Raw genomic sequence first — 19,126 nt, forward strand, 5'->3', positions numbered from 1 at the left:
GGCCAGTGACAGTCTCTTAAGAGTTTATTTGCTTCAAGACCATGTTGGTTGACTAACACCTTAGTTAGCGCCTAAAAATGTGAAAGGGGGGGTGGGATTAATTGTTCTTAGTGCGAAAATTTGAGTCACGAAGCAACAAGACAGTACCTAGTAGGTAAAGCCTGGGGTATTTGTTTCCTCATAACATTTCCCACCTGTCATATCACCTTTGTATCTTGACTCCCTAAACTTGATGGTCTCCTACCTGGAAAGTGAAAATTAATCACAACAGTACACTCCTAATACTTGGGACTGTCTGTGATCTGCATTTGGGGCTTTTGCCTTATACACAGCAGGGTATATTTCCAGATTGGGATTGGCTGTTCCTTAGCATGAGTCTCACACTAGGGCCTTAGAGAGCAGTAGTTGACTTGATCCATTCATGGGTTAAACACCTAAGGTTTTTATGATGGTCCAGTTGACACTGTGAGGGTACCATACTTATGTTATTGGCCCAAGTTTTAATTACCTCTATAATTTAAGGGAGATACTGATGAGAAGGTCTTCTAGATAGAATGATCAGCGCTTTGCTGAATTCCACACTAAGCATTTTTCTGAATTCAGTTTTAACATTTGGTCTCAGTCATGTAAAAGTCACCCAGGAGAACACTTCAAATAGTTTGCTTCATGTCCATGTTAAGGTGTAGAACATCTCTGAGGACCTTCAAATTGGCATTGGAAGACTTAACTTCTTTCCTTTAAGGACTAGAAGAAAATGAAATTAGAATCTACCATGAAAGGACTCCTTTTTAACTTTGTGCATAATCTTAGTATCTAATTAATGCCTATTTCACAGTATGTATTCAGATGTTAGAGCCAAGGGGAAACATCACTGCAGGTTAACTACAGGTTCACTGACCCCATGTTGGACCCTGATGCCACCACCCCCTCTTTTGGCAGGCCATGAATCTAGCAGTTGTCCTCAATTTATTTCACATCTCACACCCAGTGCATTGACAGTTCCTATCAACTCCACTCTCGAGAAATGTCCCCATCTCTTTCCACTGATGACCACCTCCTGGACAATTCCAACTGCTCTATAACCTCCCTGCTTTGGCTGCTTTTTATCCTACACAGCAGCTGGTGGATTGGTTTTCAGATGACCCCAATTGCTGCCGTTTGTGGTTAGAATGCAGTGTGAATGCCTTACCCTGACTTAACTGAGGCCCTAGGTGAGATTAATCTTGGTTGACCTGCCATATCTAGGTTTACAGTTGACTGTACTAGCCTTTTTGTCCTTTATCATACCAAGCTGGTTCCTGCCTTGGGGCTTACACTTAAGCTGTTCTCTCTGGAATGTATTTGTCCTATATTTTCCTAACCCAAGTATTTTGTCAAATGTTATCTCATAGCTGTCTTCCCTGTACACTGCTTAGTACCTAAAATATCCTACTGGTCTGTATTATTTTTTCATGGCACTTACAGAGTTTCCTGAAGACATTTGTCTTCCCATGTTAGAATGTAAGCACCATGAGGGGCACACAGACCTGCCTCTGTTCACTTCCGTAGCCCCTCAAACACTGACTCGATTGGTAACTGAGGCAGTGCCAGCAACACGGTTCTCGCAGCACCTACCTTTGGTCACATACAAGTAGAAGAAGTCACAGTAGAAGATGGTTTGTACTACCCCAGACACCACTGCAATTTGGTCATAGAAATTCTCAGTCTGGTACCGCCTGATCCAGTTAGCCAAGTAGAGGGCCCGGTATAGCCCAAGAAAGAACAGGTAATGAGTAGTAATGGTCTCAGCCTCTCCAGTCTTGCTGATCATGAAAAGCTGGGGCAGGATGGCCACTGATTCCAGGTAGATAGAGAAAGTCCAGAGGATCTGAGCCAAAGAGATAAGTAGCCAGAGGAGGCTGATCAAGAAGGGGCCATCTTTAGAATTTAGTTACTAAAATAATGTTTATTGGAGAGAATACAGTGAAGCAAAAGAGAATTTTTTTAAGATGAACTAGTTCACCATTTATTCAGGTCTTATTTATTTGCCGCTCCGCGTGGCTTGCAGAACCTCATTTCCCCAACCAGGGGTTGAACCCGGGCCACAGCAGTGAAAGCCCAAATCCTAACCATTAGTCCACCAGGGAACTCCCAGAATCATGTTCTTGAAATTTTTAAGTATGTTCATCAGTGTATCATTCCACCCCTTTCTTTGTACATAAAAAATATTTTTAAGAGATTCAAGCGTACTGCTTTTTTCACAAGCATGAACGTTGCTATAGAACAATTTTTAATTGTTGCAGAATTCTGTCATACAAACTTGCTTTAATTGAGGCTGTGGTTTCTCAAAATGGCATCCATGAACACCAGCATCAGAATCTCCTCAGATGCTTGTTGCCCCAAAGATTCTTGGGTCAGAGGCCAGACCTGAGCTGAAATCTGGGTCTGGACTGTGCTCTACTATCCACTAATCACCAGTTGGACAGAGGGTCTTAGTCTTAAGTGGTGCTGTGATGCCTGCTTTGTTTATGAACACGACTATTTAGATGTGCCCATTTTCAAGAGGAGCACTGTCAATAGCTTATTGGCAATTTCTAAACTTATAACAATACAGGAGTAATGGCCATGGTTGTGGCAGAAAGGTAGCCCAGACGTTACCAAGGGTCCAGAGGTAAGGACTTCAGGGAGTGTGTTTACCTTTGGGAATTAGTACTCTGGGTCCCTTCCCTTACCTCCAGAGGAGTGAAACTGTAGTTTTCAAGGAAGGAGAGGCCAATGACTGGGACCAGAAGAAACTCCAGGCGGAATGTGTCATTCTCACTGTCAAATGTTTTCCGGAATTTCCCATAGATCATGTACACTGTGACATAGGCACAGAGGAGAAAAACCACCTAAAAAGGGAGAGAGACACATGGGAATCGATAAAGTCATTTCCCAACCTATTTGCTGGGCTTCAAAGCCACCCTGAGTTGGGACCTACCAAACCCAAGGGCTAGTGTTCTGCCTTAAGGTGGAAAAGGTGAAGTGTGCTTGCACATTTCTCTTGGGCCAATGAACCTAGAATCTGAAGCTAATGACCTTTTTGTTAAGTAACTCCATGCTTCTAGCTGGGACTGATAGTGCTACCATGAAGACTCAAAGGTGCCCAGGCGTCCTCTCACTGTGGAATGTTAGGCAAAAAAACCCAGAATTGGTCTTTGTCGGGGGACTTAGTGGCATTCCATGGCTCTTTTATTATTTTTTTAATTTATTTTATTTATTTTTGGCTGCGTTGGGTCTTCGTTGCTGCACGCGGGCTTTCTCTAGTTGTGGCGAGTGGGGGCTACCTCTCGTTGCAGTGGCTTCTCTTGTTGCGGAGCACAGGCTCTAGGTGTGCAGGCTTCAGGAGTTGTGGTTCGAGGGCTCTAGATCGCAGGCTCAGTAGTTGTGGTGCACCAGCTTAGTTGCTCCGCGGCATGTGGGATCTTCCCGGACCAGGGCTCGAACCCGTGTCCCCTGCATTGGCAGGCGGATTCTTAACCACTGCGCCACCAGGGAAGCCCCCAGGGCTCTTTTAAAGCCTCAACTTCCTGGATCTGCATCAGTGACTTGAGAGCATTCTTCCACAAAGACTTGAATCAGTTGACCATCAATCCTTCAGAAAAGTGCTCTTTTTCTAACTACAGTAGCTCTCCTCCAGCATATAATAGTCTTATGATCTGGCCTCTAACGTAGGCCAGAGGCTCTCAAACTTGAATGTGCATCAAAATCATATAGATGGCTGCCCCTTCCCCTGCCCCCAGAGTTTCTGATTTAGTAGGTTTGAGCGAGCCTGAGAATTTTGCGTTTCTAGCAAGTTCGTATGTGATACTGCTCTGCTGGTCCAGGACACTAGCCTAGAAAACTAATGTTTGCACTTCAAAACTCAGGTTATTTCCTCAAAGTCTTTTCTCACCAGAACGCGGCACACATGCTCTGTGTCACCATACCCTCATGTAAAAATACTCATTGCTGCTTGTGAGCACATGTTCTGCAAATGTCTGTGCACCAGTCTGTCTCCCCTGGGAGAGGAGAGTCCATAAGCAGGTCCAAGCCCTGTCCACCTCTGAATCTAACTCAGGGCCCAGCACAAAACAAATGCTGGAATGAGTGAATGAATCAATGAAATGGAGATCACTTCTTCATTTCACAAATTTGGAAACTGGCCTCTTTGAGGATCCGAGACCTCATTCAACCATGGCAAGGGCTGGGTTTACAGTCCCTGCCAGGACTGCCCAAGTCAGACCCTTGGGCAGAGAAATAAACTAAGCAGGTGGTGTTTGCTACTTCTGTGTTGGATTTAAGGAGACAGCGATTTCAGGACCTCAGACTTAAGTTCACACTGAGTTCAACACCGCACAAGTAACAGCATCCTCCATTCCACCAATCCCAGAAACAATATGCCCAGAATCCCAAAGGGACATCCCTGATATGGAGAAAGAGAACTCACTTTCGGTTAAATATCTTCTGGGTGCTAGGTACATTACACAGATTATCTCGTGTCATCTTCACAATAGCCCTGCAAGATAGGTAGGATTCCTCCCATGTAGCTTTTTTTCCTTAAAAACAGGACTCCTATTAGACAATGTGCCCAACTAAAAACTAATTTCCCAGGCTCTTTGCAGATAAGGATGGTCAGTGACATGTAGATGGAAGTCACTGGAAAGCTCTTTAAAAAGGGCTTACCCAGCTGACAGGCAACCTATTGCTCTTTCTCCCCTTCCTCCTCCTTCCCGTCCTGAATGTGATGTGATGGTAGGAGCTCTAGCACCTATTTTGTGACCCTGAGGCAAACCTGAGGCTAGATATCACATTCAGGACTAGCTATATCATTTGCAGGGCTTCTTGTTAAAAAGTAAGTATTTCAAAATGGCAACAGCAAAGCATTAAACCAAGCATAGGGCCCATCTGAGCAACTGCACAGGTAACAAACCCAAGTGCTGGTTACACTAAAGCTGGCAGAGCAGAAAGTTAAAAGGAGATGCCATCCCAGCCCTAGACTACGCACTTCCAGATTTTGTGTTATGAATGAGATAAAAATAAATCCTTACCTTATTAAAATAACTCAAGTCTCTGTTACCAGCATCCAAACCGTTACATCCCACTTTATTGACTCTGAAACCTGGGCTCCTTCCACTAAACTGTGTTGGATAGTTGGTTAAAATCTCAGAAAATGTCTCATCCCAACCAAACCTCACAGCTATGGCCCAGGGCTGAGAGATGCTCAGTTTCTCCGTCTATAAAACAGGACCAAGCTTCAAAGCAACAGCTTCCCATGGCAAAACCGAATCCAAACTGTTCACCTGGATCATCTGCCCTCACCCAGCCCTCTATCGGCACCCCTACCACCAGCAGGTAGCCCTCGCCTGCTGAGCTCCCACCGTGCCTGCCTTCTGTCTGTCCTTTGAATACACCAAGCTTGTTCCTGTCTTGGGGGTCTTTGCATCAGCTATTCCATCTGCTTAGAATGCTCTTCCTCTGAGCTTCATTCCTTGTGTCACTCAGATCTCAGCTTACACGTCACCTCTTTGGAGAGGCCCTTCCTGATGACACTCCCTAAATAGCTCCCTAGTCGTTCTCTATCACGTAACCCTGTTTTTAAAACTTCTTTCGTTATAATTGAAGGAAACATCGTCCTATTTTACTTATTTGCATAGCCTTATCCCTAACCAGTTTTTCTTACTTGTTTTATTATCTGTCTCCCCGGTTAGAATGTAGGTTCCGTGAGTATAGGCGCCTCATATATCTCCTTCAGGTACCTAGCTCACAGTAGGTGCTCAATAAATAATTGTCAGATAAATGGATGAATAAGTTCTCTGAAAGCTCAGGGTACCGTGTTTGATTTTTTGCTTATTTTTTAACCATTGTAATAGCTAACCTTTACTGAGTTTTTAATATATGACAGCTATTGTGTATTTACATTTATTACCTCGTTTAACTTTCACAACAAAATCCTCTGAGGTAAGTACACCTATTCTTCATTTTGTAGAGGAGGAAACCAAGGTGCACAGAGGTCAGAAGACTTGCCCAAGCCCAGGTCCCACAGCTGCTAACAGCAAAGCCCGGATTCAAATCCAGGTCTGCCTGGCTCCACAGCCTAAGTCCCCAAGTATACTGTCTCACCGTCTGGGGGGTGCTTGGCAGCCCCCCACCATGGCTGCCCATCCCCCTTACCTTCATTACTGTGTTGTAGATGGAGATGAAGTTGGTGAACAGGTCCAGGTACCTGGTGGTGAAGACGAGAGCGAAAAGGATCTGGCTCTTCCCAGAGATGCCTGTAGCCGGATGGGGACAGGAGACAATAAGAACACAGACGGCCAGGCTCACACACACTCGAGAAGCCCAGAGCCTGAGTTGGAAAGGCCTCCAGAGTGTCCACTTCATAATGACACCCTGTCCAAGACACTGTCACCCTCAGAGGGCCAGGAAACACCCCTTCCCATTGGGTCACTTGAGTCTATTCCTCTCTTTAGGCTGTAATCTGTCACCCAGTCTCCAAATCAAGACATGAACACTGAGTTCCCAGGGCCCCTGTGCGTGCCTGCCTTGGTTCCTGCTCTGGGGAGGGCGTGGGGATGGGGGGAGTCAGGCTTGCAGGGCGTAGTGCCAAGGCTCCTCTTTGCTCTACCCCCAGGGTTCCACTGACAATCCCCAGAGCTCCATCTTTTGGAGAACAACTCACCGACTCTACAAGGTGCTGATTCACCAGGGAGACCGCAGCAGGTGGAGGAAGGCACAGGGCCAGGGGAGCATTCTATTTTATTTTTCCAAATTTTAAAGATTAAAAGAGCTTTTTTTTCTAGTTATAAAAGTTATGACTATTTTTACTCATTGTAAAACAAAAACCAGATAATACATAGAGATGTAAATTAAAAAGTAACAATCGGGCTTCCCTGGTGGCGCAGTGGTTGAGAGTCTGCCTGCCAATGCAGGGGACACGGGTTCGAGCCCTGGTCTGGGAAGATCCCACGTGCCGCGGAGCAGCTGGGCCCGTGAGCCACAATTACTGAGCCTGCGCGTCTGGAGCCTGTGCTCCGCAACAAGAGAGGCCGCGATAGTGAGAGGCCCGCGCACCGCGATGAAGAGTGGTCCCCGCTTGCCACAACTAGAGAAAGCCCTCGCACAGAAACGAAGACCCAACACAGCCATAAATAAATAAATAAACAAATACTTTAAAAAAAAAAAAAAAAGTAACAATCACCTGAATCCCAAAGTCTGAGTGTGCGATCTTCCAGATCTTTGTTGGTCTTCCAGATCTTTGCACACATACACACGACACATATGTGCACACATATGACACATATGGACGCATCAAGTTGACAAAACTGGGTTCGTACTTTCCATGCTATTTCCTCATCTGCTTTGGTCTCTTTAAACTTTTTATTTTGAAACAATTTTAGATTTCCAGAAGAGTTGTAAAGACAGTACAGAGAGTCCTACCCTTCACCCAGCTTCCCCTAATGGTAACACCGTACATAATCACGGAACATTTGCCAAAACTAAGAAACTGACATTGGTATAGCACTATTGACTGAACTCCAGACTTTATTCAGGTTTCACGTTTTCCCACTGATGCCCTTTTTCTGTTCCAGGATCTAATCCAGGAATCGAGGCTACATTTAGCCATCATGCTCCTTAGTCAACTTTTGCCCACTTTTGATACATCGTGGAGGTGGTTCCTGGGTAAAAGCAAGCAGCTGCCCTGCCTCCCATTTCTCTTGCCGCATTAAGCCCACAGCAGTCTGGATACTTCACCAAACCACTCCCATGGTCCCTGATGCCCACGTTTCTGCATCCAAACGTCAACTCTATCTCACCCACCCAACTCCTCAAAAGCCAGCTGAGCACTCCGTCTATCCCAACCACACCTTTCTCCAGGTTTCTGTGACTGCCCACACTGCCGGCTTCTCACCTCCTCTGGCCACTCCTGTCCTCCTCAACACCTAATCCTCAGAGGGCTACCTCTCTTCTCCCTCTGTCCCTTTGCCATCCCATCCCACACACAAGGGACCCTCTGGCTCCAGACTCTCCTTGGATCTCTGACCTATATATTCCTGCCTGACTAAATCCACCGTCTCCCCTTGAACCCCCTCCTTCTCCTGTCTTCTGTCCTTCTTCTGCCACCATCATCCCCTTTGTGCTCAAGGTAGAAAACCAAGAGCCATCCTTGAGCCTCTCTCACCTTTGTCCCCTCACCCCTGGATTTTATTCTAACTATGATGGATCTACTGGGGAGTTTGACACCAAGAAGTGACATTACCGGATTCAGGGTTTGATTCCTTTGTACGCCTGATCTGTGCCTTTTCTAATTATTCCTCTGGTGAGGGACATTTTGGGGAGAGGGGACAATTCTAATGACTGAGGATGAACACCGCTGAAGCCCCTAATATTCTGGAGAGGGCTGGGTCCACTTGCCAGCTTTCCTACCAGCATGGCAACCCTGAGCCTCATACTCCTCATCTGTAAAATGGGGCAGGACTGGGGCTTCCCTGGTGGCGCAGTGGTTGAGAATCTGCCTGCCGATGCAGGGAACACGGGTTCGAGCCCTGGTCTGGGAAGATCCCACATGCCGTGGAGCAACTAAGCCCGTGCGCCACAACTACTGAGCCTGCGCGTCTGGAGCCTGTGCCCCGCAACAAGAGAGGCTGTGACAGTGAAAGGCCCGCGCACCGCGATGAAGAGTGATCCTCGCTTGCCGCAACTAGAGAAAGCCCTCGCACAGAAACAAAGACCCAACACAGCCAAAAATAAATAAATAAATTTAAAAATTAAAAAATAATAAAATGGGGCAGGACTGACGTGAGAACTAAATAGGATTCAATGAGAACCCGAGTGCCTCCCTGGGGGTCTGGCAGTGGGGCTGGCTGTGGGTGAAGGAGCCCCCTGGGGGAGGGGGTCGGAGTCCAGGAGGCAATACTGGTCCAGCTCGGAGCTATGCCTTTCGTTATGCCATATCCCTGAGCCCTCACTGAGGTCTGGCCAGGGGGTCCTCAGACCCATTCAGCAGGGTCCAGGAGGTGGCTCTAGTGGGGGATGCTTGGCTACCCCCTCACTTGGCCTTTCCCCACTTCGCCCCTCTTTCCATCCCCAGCCTGCCAGGCCCCTGGGTTTCACTCACATTTTCCTTAGCTCTTTGGGAGCCCTGGAGGTCTTGAGCACAATGTTTTTTTCACACGGTTTTGAAAGCAGTGAATAATTTCCACCAAAGCAAGCTGCGCATGGAGACCCCAGGACACAGAGGAGACCAGGAGCCAGTACCTGGCCAGAGTCCCTCAGGGGACCCACTGGCCAGGTACAGACCTCCTGCCATTTGACAGATGGGAAAACTGAGGTCCAAGGTTACACAGTGAGTCCGTGGCAGAGCAAGAATGAAGCTCCAGTCTCCTGCCTTCGGGGCTGGGTCACGGGGGTGTCACACCAGGCCCTGCTCCTCGGGGCTGACGGGCTGGCATCCAGGAACCTCACCCACTCCGTTCTCAACCAGGCCTGTGCTGATTCATCTCTGTACACACACAGGCCCCACTGCTCACCTGCCCTTTCCTTTTCCCATAGCACTTCGCTTCCCTGACAAACCGTATCATTTACTCGGTTGCTACCACTGTAGCTGGTTGGCGGTCTCCCACTGATAGAGTCAGCTCCACCAGGCCAGGATCTCTGCCTGTTGCCCGGTTATATCCCAGGTGCCTGGTACAATGCCTGGCAGAGTGGGATGGGGAACAGAGCCCCCTCCTGGTCACGGCTGCTCACCCCATCCAGGGCCCTCCGTGGCAGGGACAGGTCCAACCTAGATTCTTCCTCTCACTGGAGCCCCTCTCAGGGCTCCTGGCCCACTTCCCCCGAGTGGGAACCTGAGGGCCCGTGAGTGCCTATTTCCCTGGAGACCCCAAACCCGAATGGCCTGCAGTTCTGGAATCACTCCCTCCGCAATGACCCTCACACCAGCACCCACCTCTCACCCCCACCAAGCCCCATGGGCTGCCAGCCTCCACGATGCTCTCTCTGCTTCCTCTCTCAGCCTCTCCACACAGCTTCCAGAGTCCCCTTCCAAGCCCCCTCCCCTGCTCCCGAACTTTCCTTGGCTCCCAGTCCCAACTCCCTACTTGACAGACAAGGCCCTTTCACATATGACCACCCACCCCCCTGGACTCATCTCCCTCCCGGACCACCCCGAAATTGGGCTGCTCACCATTCCCAGGACATGCCCTGCCCTCTGTGACACGACACACCCTTCCTGGGTGACACCCTGCCTGTCTTCCAGGACCCAGCACAGAGCTGCTCCCTCCATGAAGCCTTCAGGGGTCCACTCTGCCTCCTTGGCGCCCACAAGGAGCCTGGGCACCTCTCTGTATCCCCTCACCCCAGTGCCAAGCACAGGGCAGGCGCCTCCAGGACACCAGTGGACAAAGATGGCTGCAGGCAGCTCGGGCAGCCTCTTAATACACTGGGTCTGTTTGGCCACCACCAGTCCAGCCCTGAAACTTCTCCAACCCCCGAGCAGGGCGGCCAGACTGCTGGGCAAAAGGGGGACCCTGGGCTTCTGCTCATGGGCAGCTCCATGCCCACCTGGGCCTGGCTGGTGCCCCTCCTGCCACATCATAGCCGCCTGAGGCACAGGATGGGGAGGAAAGAAGGCCCAGCTTGGGGGGAGGGGGGAAGTCTGGGAGGGGGAGGGGAGAGTGGTGGGGGCAGGAAAAGAGAAGACCTTGAGGGTCTGGAGCCGCTTCCTGTGTGTGCACCTCCTTCTCCCCCGCGCCCCCATCCCCACCCTGGGCCTGAGTGAGGGCAGAGAGAACAATGGGCCCCAAGGGATGCTGCTCCTGGGCAGCAAAGGGGGTGTCACCTCCTCCTTATCCCCCTCCTTTTCCAACTAGCAGTGGCAACGCCAAGCAGGGGAGAGAGGGGGTCAATGGAGGCGCAAGCCCATCCCACCTCCGTAACTTCCGCGGGTCCTTTTTCTGTGATATGGTACAATTTTAAGTTTTCTTTGGAAGCTGAGCTGCGCAAAAACAATTTCAAGCACCCCCAAGCCGAAGTCCCCACCCTCAACAGATATTCAGGAGGCTCCCCGTAAGCCCTGCAGCGGGGGCGTGGGGCTGGCCCTCCGCCCCCGGGGCCCCACCTCCCGCCCGGAGCGCCCCTCACCCGTGCAGCACTTGGAGCGCCAGATCTTCCCCAGGAGCAAGATCATGGCCAGGAGGTGGCTCAGGTCGCCCAGGATACGAAACACGTTCATGGTCCGGCCCGCTCTCAGCCAACTCCTGGGAAACTTTCTGGCGGGCGAGGTGACTGCCACGTCCCCGGCCCCGGCCTCTGGGTCCCGCGCCCCCGAGCTCCGCGCTCCCGCCCGAGCGTCGCAGCACCGCCAGCGCGCTCTTGGCGGGGCGGTGACGTGGCCGAGCCTGCCGCCGCGCCAGGGAGCCAGGAAGCGCCGCCGCCCGAGATCCCGAGATCCCGCCTCCCGGCCCAGCCCAGCGCCGCGGCTCCCGGGGCGGGGCGGCCCCGCGGGCTGGGGGGCTTCCGGCCTGGGCCCGCCGCCCGCGGCCTGGGCCCGCCACCCGCCGCCCGGGCCGCTCTGTGTCTGCGACGTGCCCGCCACGTCCCGCCCGCCCCCGCGATGCCCAGAGAAGGGTCCGCCGGGAGTCCGGGACTCTGCCTCCGCTGCTCGGAACCCGGGGTCCTACCGCACGTGACCGTGGGCAAGCCACTGGGCCCCTCTCTCTGCCTCGGTTCCCTCATCTGTACACAGGGCTAAGAAGACCCGTGCTGGGGTGAAGTGGGGTCCTGCGTGCCACTGCTTGGCATGAGCTTAGCAGGTTGGAAGCCCCCCATAAACGGTGACCCACTGCTATTGTCATCATCAGCCTGGGGTTGGAACTCCTCCCTCCTCGGGTGGGGAGAAGAGCTGGAGCTGGGTTTCCCACCCTCTCACCTGTTAATTTGAAGAGCCACCTTGTCCTGACCTGACCTGTTGGACAATGGTAACCAAAGACTCTCTGGTTGGGAGTCAGGCTGACCTTGGTTCCAGCCTGGGTGCTGAGAGACTTCCCCTCTCTTGGCCTCAGTTTTTTCATCTGTAAAACGGGGTCACTGTGATCATGGAAGAGGTCAGGTCTCTCAGGGAGATCCAGGGTCCTCCCTAGTGTCTCCCTCTTCTTGGTGTGACAAGATGTTAAACAGGAGCACAGGCCAGAAGAGACTCCAGAGGGCTGGGGAATGGTGGCCAGCAAGTTGGGAGGGGTGAAGGGTGAAGGACCAACTGTGGGCAGGAGTCCTGTCAGTGCTGTGTGACCTGAGCAGGTCAGACACCCTCTCTGGGCCTTGGTCTCTGCATCTGTAGTAGTGGATCGCATGTGCTAAGGGCCCTTATCACCGCTGCCCTTTTGACCCCTGTAGCCCCTTCTCCCACTCAGGACCTTCATCTCTCCCTAAATTACTGGCTTCCTTCCTGTGCCCCCCCTCCCCATCACAGACAGCCAGAGAGGCTTTGCCATGATGAAGTCTGTCACTCCTCTACTTGTGACCTTTCCATGGCCCCCTCACCATGACTCCCAGGGCAAGGCAGTCTTTTGAGACTCAAAATGTGGTCCAAGGACCAGCAGCATCTGTATTGCCTGCTGGGAATGCGGAATCTCGGGCCCCACCCCAGACCAATTGAATCAGAATCTGTGGTTAAACAAGATCCCTGAGTGATTTGTGTGCACACAAAACTTTGAGAAGCACTGATCTAAGCAAAACTATGAGGGAGGTACTGTTATTATCCCCATTCTACCCTGGGGAAACTGAGGCACAGAGAGCTTAAGTAATTTGCTTAAGGTCACACAGACACTAAATAGTGGAGCCTGGATTCCACCACACAGTCTGACTTCAGGGTTCATGCAATTAAATCATGACATTACACTGTGGGTTGTCATGGGAGGTGATGAGCTCCCTGTCATGAGAGGCAGGTGAGCAGGGGGGTGGGTGCCATTTGTCACAGATGCTGCAGTGGGGACTCCTGCCCTGGCCGGGATAGCCATCAAGTATTGGGCATCTACTGGGTGCCAGGCATGAGTCAGGCACGTTAGCCAGGTTCTCTCCGTTCAGCCTCAACAGTCACCCTCAGAAGCAGGCTTTAAATCCTCACTTTGCAGGAGAAGCTTATCGAGGCTCAGGGAAGTGAGGTGCGTGGTCACAGTTCTTCCGGGAGGAAAAGCCAGGCACTCATCCAGGGCTGTGACAGGTTCTGAATGGGCTGCTATGTTCCCTGCTCCCCCCACCGGCCCTGCCCAGATACCTCCCCTCCAGTCAGTGCCCAGAGAAGGCGGTGGCTATTTAAATCCCTCAGGTGTGGCTACAGTTCTCTCTGCCCAACCAGCTGGCATCTCCTTCTCAGCGCCCACCTCCTCCCCAAGCCAGGGAAAAGCACGTGCATTTGCCAGTTGGTAAAACATCTGTCCTCTTGAGAAGCAGCCCCAACTGCCAGCAGGGGACGGAACAAGGCTAGAATCCTCCTCTTCCCTCTGTTTCTCCAGGGGGACCACAGGGGAACTGGCCCAGGCCAGGGGAGGTCTGAGGAGTGACCACCATGGGGGTGGAGGGGGAAGAACTCCAGATCTTGTCCTGGGCCTGCCACAGTGGCCTTGAGCCTGCCTTGTCTCCTCCTTGGGCCTCAGCTTTCCCGTCTGTTGATGGGGATAATGAAGAGAGAAGTATTGCTGACTTGTTACTCGGTCCTCCTTACATCTAGTCTTCCCAGTCTCCCTATGAAACTGATACTCCCTATGTCTCAGGACAGAAAACTCATCACCCCAATTTTGCAGATAAGGAAACTGAGGCTCAAACTTGTCTCTTGCACCCACAGGTCGCATAGACCTCCTCTCCCCAAGGTTCTACCACTCTGTCCTTAGTAATCAGCCCTGCCTTTTTCACACCTACTCCATCTTCAAGGTGGAGCATTTTTCAAAGCTCCCAACAAACAGCAGGGAAAAATCCCCTACTCATTTTACTCCCCCGGCTCTAGCGCAGGCCGGCACTCCAGCCACCTGCACTGTCGGACCTGTCTTTCCCAGATGCTGGGTGGTTCCAGGCAAGTCCCTCACTGCTCAGCCTCAGTTTCCTGACAGTCGAAATTTGTCTGCTGTAGGAATGCAATTGAGGGGAGGCTAAGGCGGAAATTTCCTTCAGTTCAAAGGGCAAGGATTCTTTTCCCCTCATTAAAAAAGCAAACTGGGGGCTTCCCTCGTGGCGCAGTGGTTGAGAGTCTGCCTGCCAATGCAGGGAACACGGGTTCGAGCCCTGGTCTGGGAAGATCCCACATGCCGCGGAGCGGCTGGGCCCGTGAGCCACAATTACTGAGCCTGCGCGTCTGGAGCCTGTGCTCCGCAACAAGAGAGGCCACGATAATGAGAGGCCCGCGCACCGCGATGAAGAGTGGCCCCCGCTTGCCGCAACTAGAGAAAGCCCTCGCACAGAAACGAAGACCCAACACAGTCATAAATAAATAAATAAATAAACCCAAAAGTTTAAAAAAAAAAGAAAGCAAACTGTTTGTTCAAAGTCAGATTTATGGGAGAGTGAACGGGGGAGTTGCTCAATTATAGGAAGAAAAAATATATGTATAGTCTTTTTTTCCTTCCTGGTCCTAGCCCTTTGTTATATTTCACCGCTCTTTTGAATATCCTGCTAACTGCCTCAAGTTCTGTGGGGAAGGGAAGTGTGGATGTAAAGTGAAAATCACGATCCTGAGGACACCCCACCACTTAATCAAATGCCTCTGGCCGGGCAGGGCCCTGGAAGGAGGTGGGAGCTATTGGCCCGGGCTCCCGGGACTCCCTTCGGGTTCCTGGGGGCCGCTTTGGCTTTTTCTGGTCTCGGCAGCAAGTGGACGCTCCCCGCGTGGAAGGAATGAACTCTTCCCAGGCAGCCCCGAGACCGAGGTCCCACCGCCCGCCCCCCCCACCCCGCCCCCGAGGCGTGGACGAGTCTATTCCCTAATAGAATGGGGGTGGGCTGAGGGCAACCTTCCTGTGGTTCCGCCTCAGGTGTTCTGGAAGCTTCCCCCTCCCCACTCCCGCTCAATACGTTTTGAGTGACACACGGTAGGGCCTAGTATGCGCCCCATTTTTACCCGGCGGGAAACCAAGGTTCCAAAACCTCTCATCCACTTTCAGTCCCAAGCACATTTATTGAAGACCAGCTGTGTGCCAGGCGCCTTGCAGGTTGATTGTAGGTGCAGACTTAAGAAGCCCTTGGGGCACCGTGGGAGGCGGGTGCCTGTGCATGCATTGGATATGGCGCAGAGGAGTGAGTAATTACCCTGGGCTGGGGGGAGTCACGAGGGAGAACTGCAGTTAGGAAGGCTTCAGCGGATGCCAGAGCCGGGCACTGAAGGATGAGTAGGAGCTTGTCTCAAGGACAGAGCCTGGGGGAAGAGAGTAGAGTCCCAAGCAGGAGCAACTACATGCGCAAAGGTGCAGAGATATGTATGATACCACTCCCTGGTCGGGGCCTCCCAGCGCTGCGCAGCCAAAAAAAGAAAGGAAAAAAAAAAAAAAGGAGAGGGGAGAAGGATGAACATCAAGGTTAGAGAGACATTTGTTCGAGGCTCAAGCTCCACTACGTACGAGCTGTCCGAATTCGGGCAATTTATTTAACCTCTCCAAGTCCTAGTGTTCTCATCGGTAACTTGAGGGTAAACCAAGTACTGACTTCAGCGGGTAGCTATCAGGGTCAAAGTTTGCTAGGTTTCTAAAGCGCTTTGCAAGGAGTAAACCACGCAACAAATGCCAGTCCCTTGCTCCCCTTTACAGGACACTGAGGCCCAACGAGGCAAAGCAGAGCCGGGAGAAAACACGGAAATTCCGTGTCCTCAGAAGGCAATCACTCCCTCGCCGGTTTATTCCCGGAGAAGCGCAGAAGAGAATTATTTGTGACCTCTCGGTCCGAGGAAGCCTTCTTGGGCGCTGGAAGTGTTCTGTATCTGGATCCGAGTATACATGAGTTTTATACATACGTAAAAACTCACTGAGCTGTACTCTTAAGGTGTATTACTGTTTGTTAGTTACACCTCAATTAAAAGAAAAAGAAAAACAAACCAACCCTTGCCGCGATGCCCTGGCGACACCTCGCCACTGGCGACAGCTGTCTTTCTGAGACTCCAAAGGCCAATCTCCCAGCGTCCGGCTCAGGCACAGCGCCCTGCGCGGAGAATCGCGCACCTCGCGCAAGGACCGGGGCGAGGTTCCCAAGGCAACCGCAAGCCGCTCGCCGAGTCTCCGGAATGCCGAGGCGCCACCGAAGACCCGGAGCCCGGATTCCTGAACCGGAGCCACGGAGCGAGGCTGGAGCGAGACGGCGGCTGGCCAAGTGCGGAGGGGAGCGACTCCGCGCCCTTTGTCCTTGCGCTGGCATTCCGAGGGCATCTGGGAAACTCCACTCCCAGCCCTGACTGTGGCCATAAACTGCTGTTTGAATACACCTCTAGGGATTCACTCTCGGCTTTCCAGGTGGGGAGATGGAGGGCTTGGCTACTCCCCAGTACCGTAGGGCAAATCAGGGGCAAAGCCAAGCTCCGCACCCTGGTGGCCTGCTTTCCAGCTTGTGTCTCGCACGCAGTCAAGTGGGAGGCACATAGGGCTGTGTGCTGGCATCTCCTTGGGGTCTGGTTCCAGCTCTGCTAGTGCTCTGTGGTCTTCAAGTCCCCTCTCCTGTCTGGGTCTCAGGGATGGGGACAATACCACCAATATCTCAGAGTAGTTGTTACCAAGTATGTGAAACAACGAGTGTAAACGTGGCTTATAAACTGTAAAGGCCTTTTTTACGTGTCAGGGACCACCACCATCGCTAACCTACTGCCTTCTGGTCGTCATCATAACCCCAGCCCCAAATGCATCCTCGGTGACAACCAGCTGCACAGTGAACCTGGGGCTCTGGGCTCTCCATGCCGGGAGGTTTCCAGTCAGTAGGTGAGAGTTCCCTGCCCCCATTTTCTGCTTCCTAAGGAATGGGCTCAGGGCAGGTCTCCCACAGGCACCAGGGACCCTTTGGTCCCCAGACCACCCAGTTAGAGGGGTTCACAGATACATCACCCTCCACCCATCCTCCTAATTTTCCACCCTCTGGCTGGATCATAGAAGGTCCCAGAACACGTTCCCTGGACAGAGCCCAGGACTAATGCTACTCAGTGCTCTTTGAATGCCACATGCTGGGCATGTTTGGACAGTTGTGTATTCATGTGCTGTGAGGCTATATCTACATTGGTGTCTGTGTGTGTATGTGTGTGTGTGTGTACACATGTGCCCGGCATGCATATGTTGGGTGTGTGTGTGTGTGTACTTGGGATGTGTATTTGAGTGTGTGTATGTAAAAGTGTGTATTTTTGGCTGTGTGGTATGTGCTTGCAGGTGTATGTTGTATATTTGTGGCATATGTGTTTACCCATGCATCTATTTGTGTCTTTGATGCTGTATATGCATATTTAGGTGGACATTTGTGAGTTTGTACTTGTGTGCACAAGTGGGTGTGTAAAACTGTGAGGTCTGTGATTGTGCATGTGTGGGAGTGTGCTGGGGGTCCTGGGTGCAGGAACTCTTTTCTCTCCCATCTCCCCTCATCTGGGTGACCTTCCCCTAGCTAAGGACTGTGGCCTCGGCCACAGACATGCTTCAGGTCACTCTTGCCCCCTCTGCAGACCTGTGGCTGCCCAGGTCTTTAGCTTGCCTGGGTCTTTGGCCAGTGTGGGCACCAGGGGCAAGAGTGGGTGGGTGAACCTGGGGCCAGGGCTCGTGTGCCACCCCTTCTCCGCCTGGCCTCTTCCCCTCCCCACAGCAGGAGCAGCAGCGGGAAAGGTTGGCGGAGGGGGGCTATTTTGGGAGCGTCTCCTTAGCAACAGCTGCCACGGCCGTCTGTGGCGGTTTTTCTATAGGTGCTAAAATATTCCACCCTGGTGACTACTGAGTGCTGGGGGGTAGGCGAGGGTGGGAGTGGAGGGCGGGAGAGACCCCTACAGTCCTCTGTCCCCAGGGCCCAGCTTGCTAGGATGGGTCCTCTGGACCCCCAGTTCCCCTTTCCCCACCTCCGGTCCTCACCCCTCAGGGCTGCTGGGACTTTAGAGCTCTGAGGCAGGCCAGCTGTGTCCTGGTGTGATTTCTAATCTAAGCAGCTGGGCTGTCTCAGTTTTCCCCATCTGTAGAATGGGCTTGTCTGACTTTAAGGAGCTCTCTGGGCCAATAACCTCTGGACTCTGTGGCTCTGGCATTTTGTTTTGTTTTTTAATTTTCATTTTAATTTATTTTTTAACATCTTTATTGGAGTATTATTGCTTTACAATGGTGTGTTAGTTTCTGCTGTATAACAAAGTGAATCAGCTATATGTATACATATATCCCCATATCCCCTCCCTCTTGCATCTCCCTCCCACCCTCCCTATCCCACCCCCCTAGGTGGTCACAAAGCACTGAGCTGATCTCCCTGTGCTATGCGGCTGCTTCCCACTAGCTATTTTACATTTGGTAGTGTATACATGTCCATGTCACTCTCTCACTTCGTCCCAGCTTACCCTTCCCCCTCCCCGTGTCCTCAAGTCCATTCTCTACTTTATTCCTGTCCTGCCCCTAGGTTCTTCAGAACCATTTTTTTTTTTAAGATTCCATATATATGTGTTAGCATACGGTATTTGTTTTTCTCTTTCGGCTCTGGCATTTTGAGGTGGACTTTTCCCTCCCCTCCCCAGCTGTCCCACCTGCCTGGCCCAAGTCCCCTTCCCCTCCAGCCCTCCCAGCCCTCTGCACAAGCTCTCCGGGTCCCTGTGGGACCAGGGAGGCCTGGCTGGGCTGCCAGAGTGAGCCAGTTAGTGGGTGCTCTGCTGGCCTGGGATGACCTTTCCCCAGAAACTAGGAGCAGGTTCAAATCATGGCTCAGATACTTGCCTACTCCCTCAGTGACCGCAGGAAAGCGTCTTCCTCTCTCCAGGTTTCTTTTTTCTTTTTTCCTCCAGGTTTCTTACCTGTGAAACTCAGCAAGTTGTTATGAGGGTCAAATGGGAGAATGGAGAATGGGCAGGAAGCTTTGGCAAAATGTACAGATGGACGAAGGTTTCTACTGTCATTTCCCATCAAACTTCAGAGCAAGTCTCACCCTTGCAGAGAGTTGT

The 19,126-nt window shown here is 51.7% G+C and overlaps 1 protein-coding gene across 1 annotated transcript; it reads right to left on the reverse strand.

Annotated features, from left to right (window-relative positions):
- Positions 1-6: 6 nt before the first annotated feature.
- On the reverse strand, positions 7-11,430 carry KDELR3 (KDEL endoplasmic reticulum protein retention receptor 3). Its single transcript, XM_082420094.1, has 5 exons — positions 11,140-11,430; positions 6,172-6,272; positions 2,712-2,870; positions 1,615-1,867; positions 7-744 (listed from the first exon to the last, which is right to left on the reverse strand). The coding sequence occupies exons 1-5, from the start codon at positions 11,228-11,230 to the stop codon at positions 704-706; spliced, it is 645 nt and encodes a 214-aa protein (XP_082276220.1). The 5' UTR covers positions 11,231-11,430; the 3' UTR covers positions 7-703.
- Positions 11,431-19,126: the final 7,696 nt, after the last annotated feature.

Source organism: Balaenoptera physalus (assembly GCF_965194825.1).
Source record: "Balaenoptera physalus genome assembly, chromosome: 13".
Taxonomy (NCBI): Eukaryota; Metazoa; Chordata; class Mammalia; order Artiodactyla; family Balaenopteridae; genus Balaenoptera; species Balaenoptera physalus.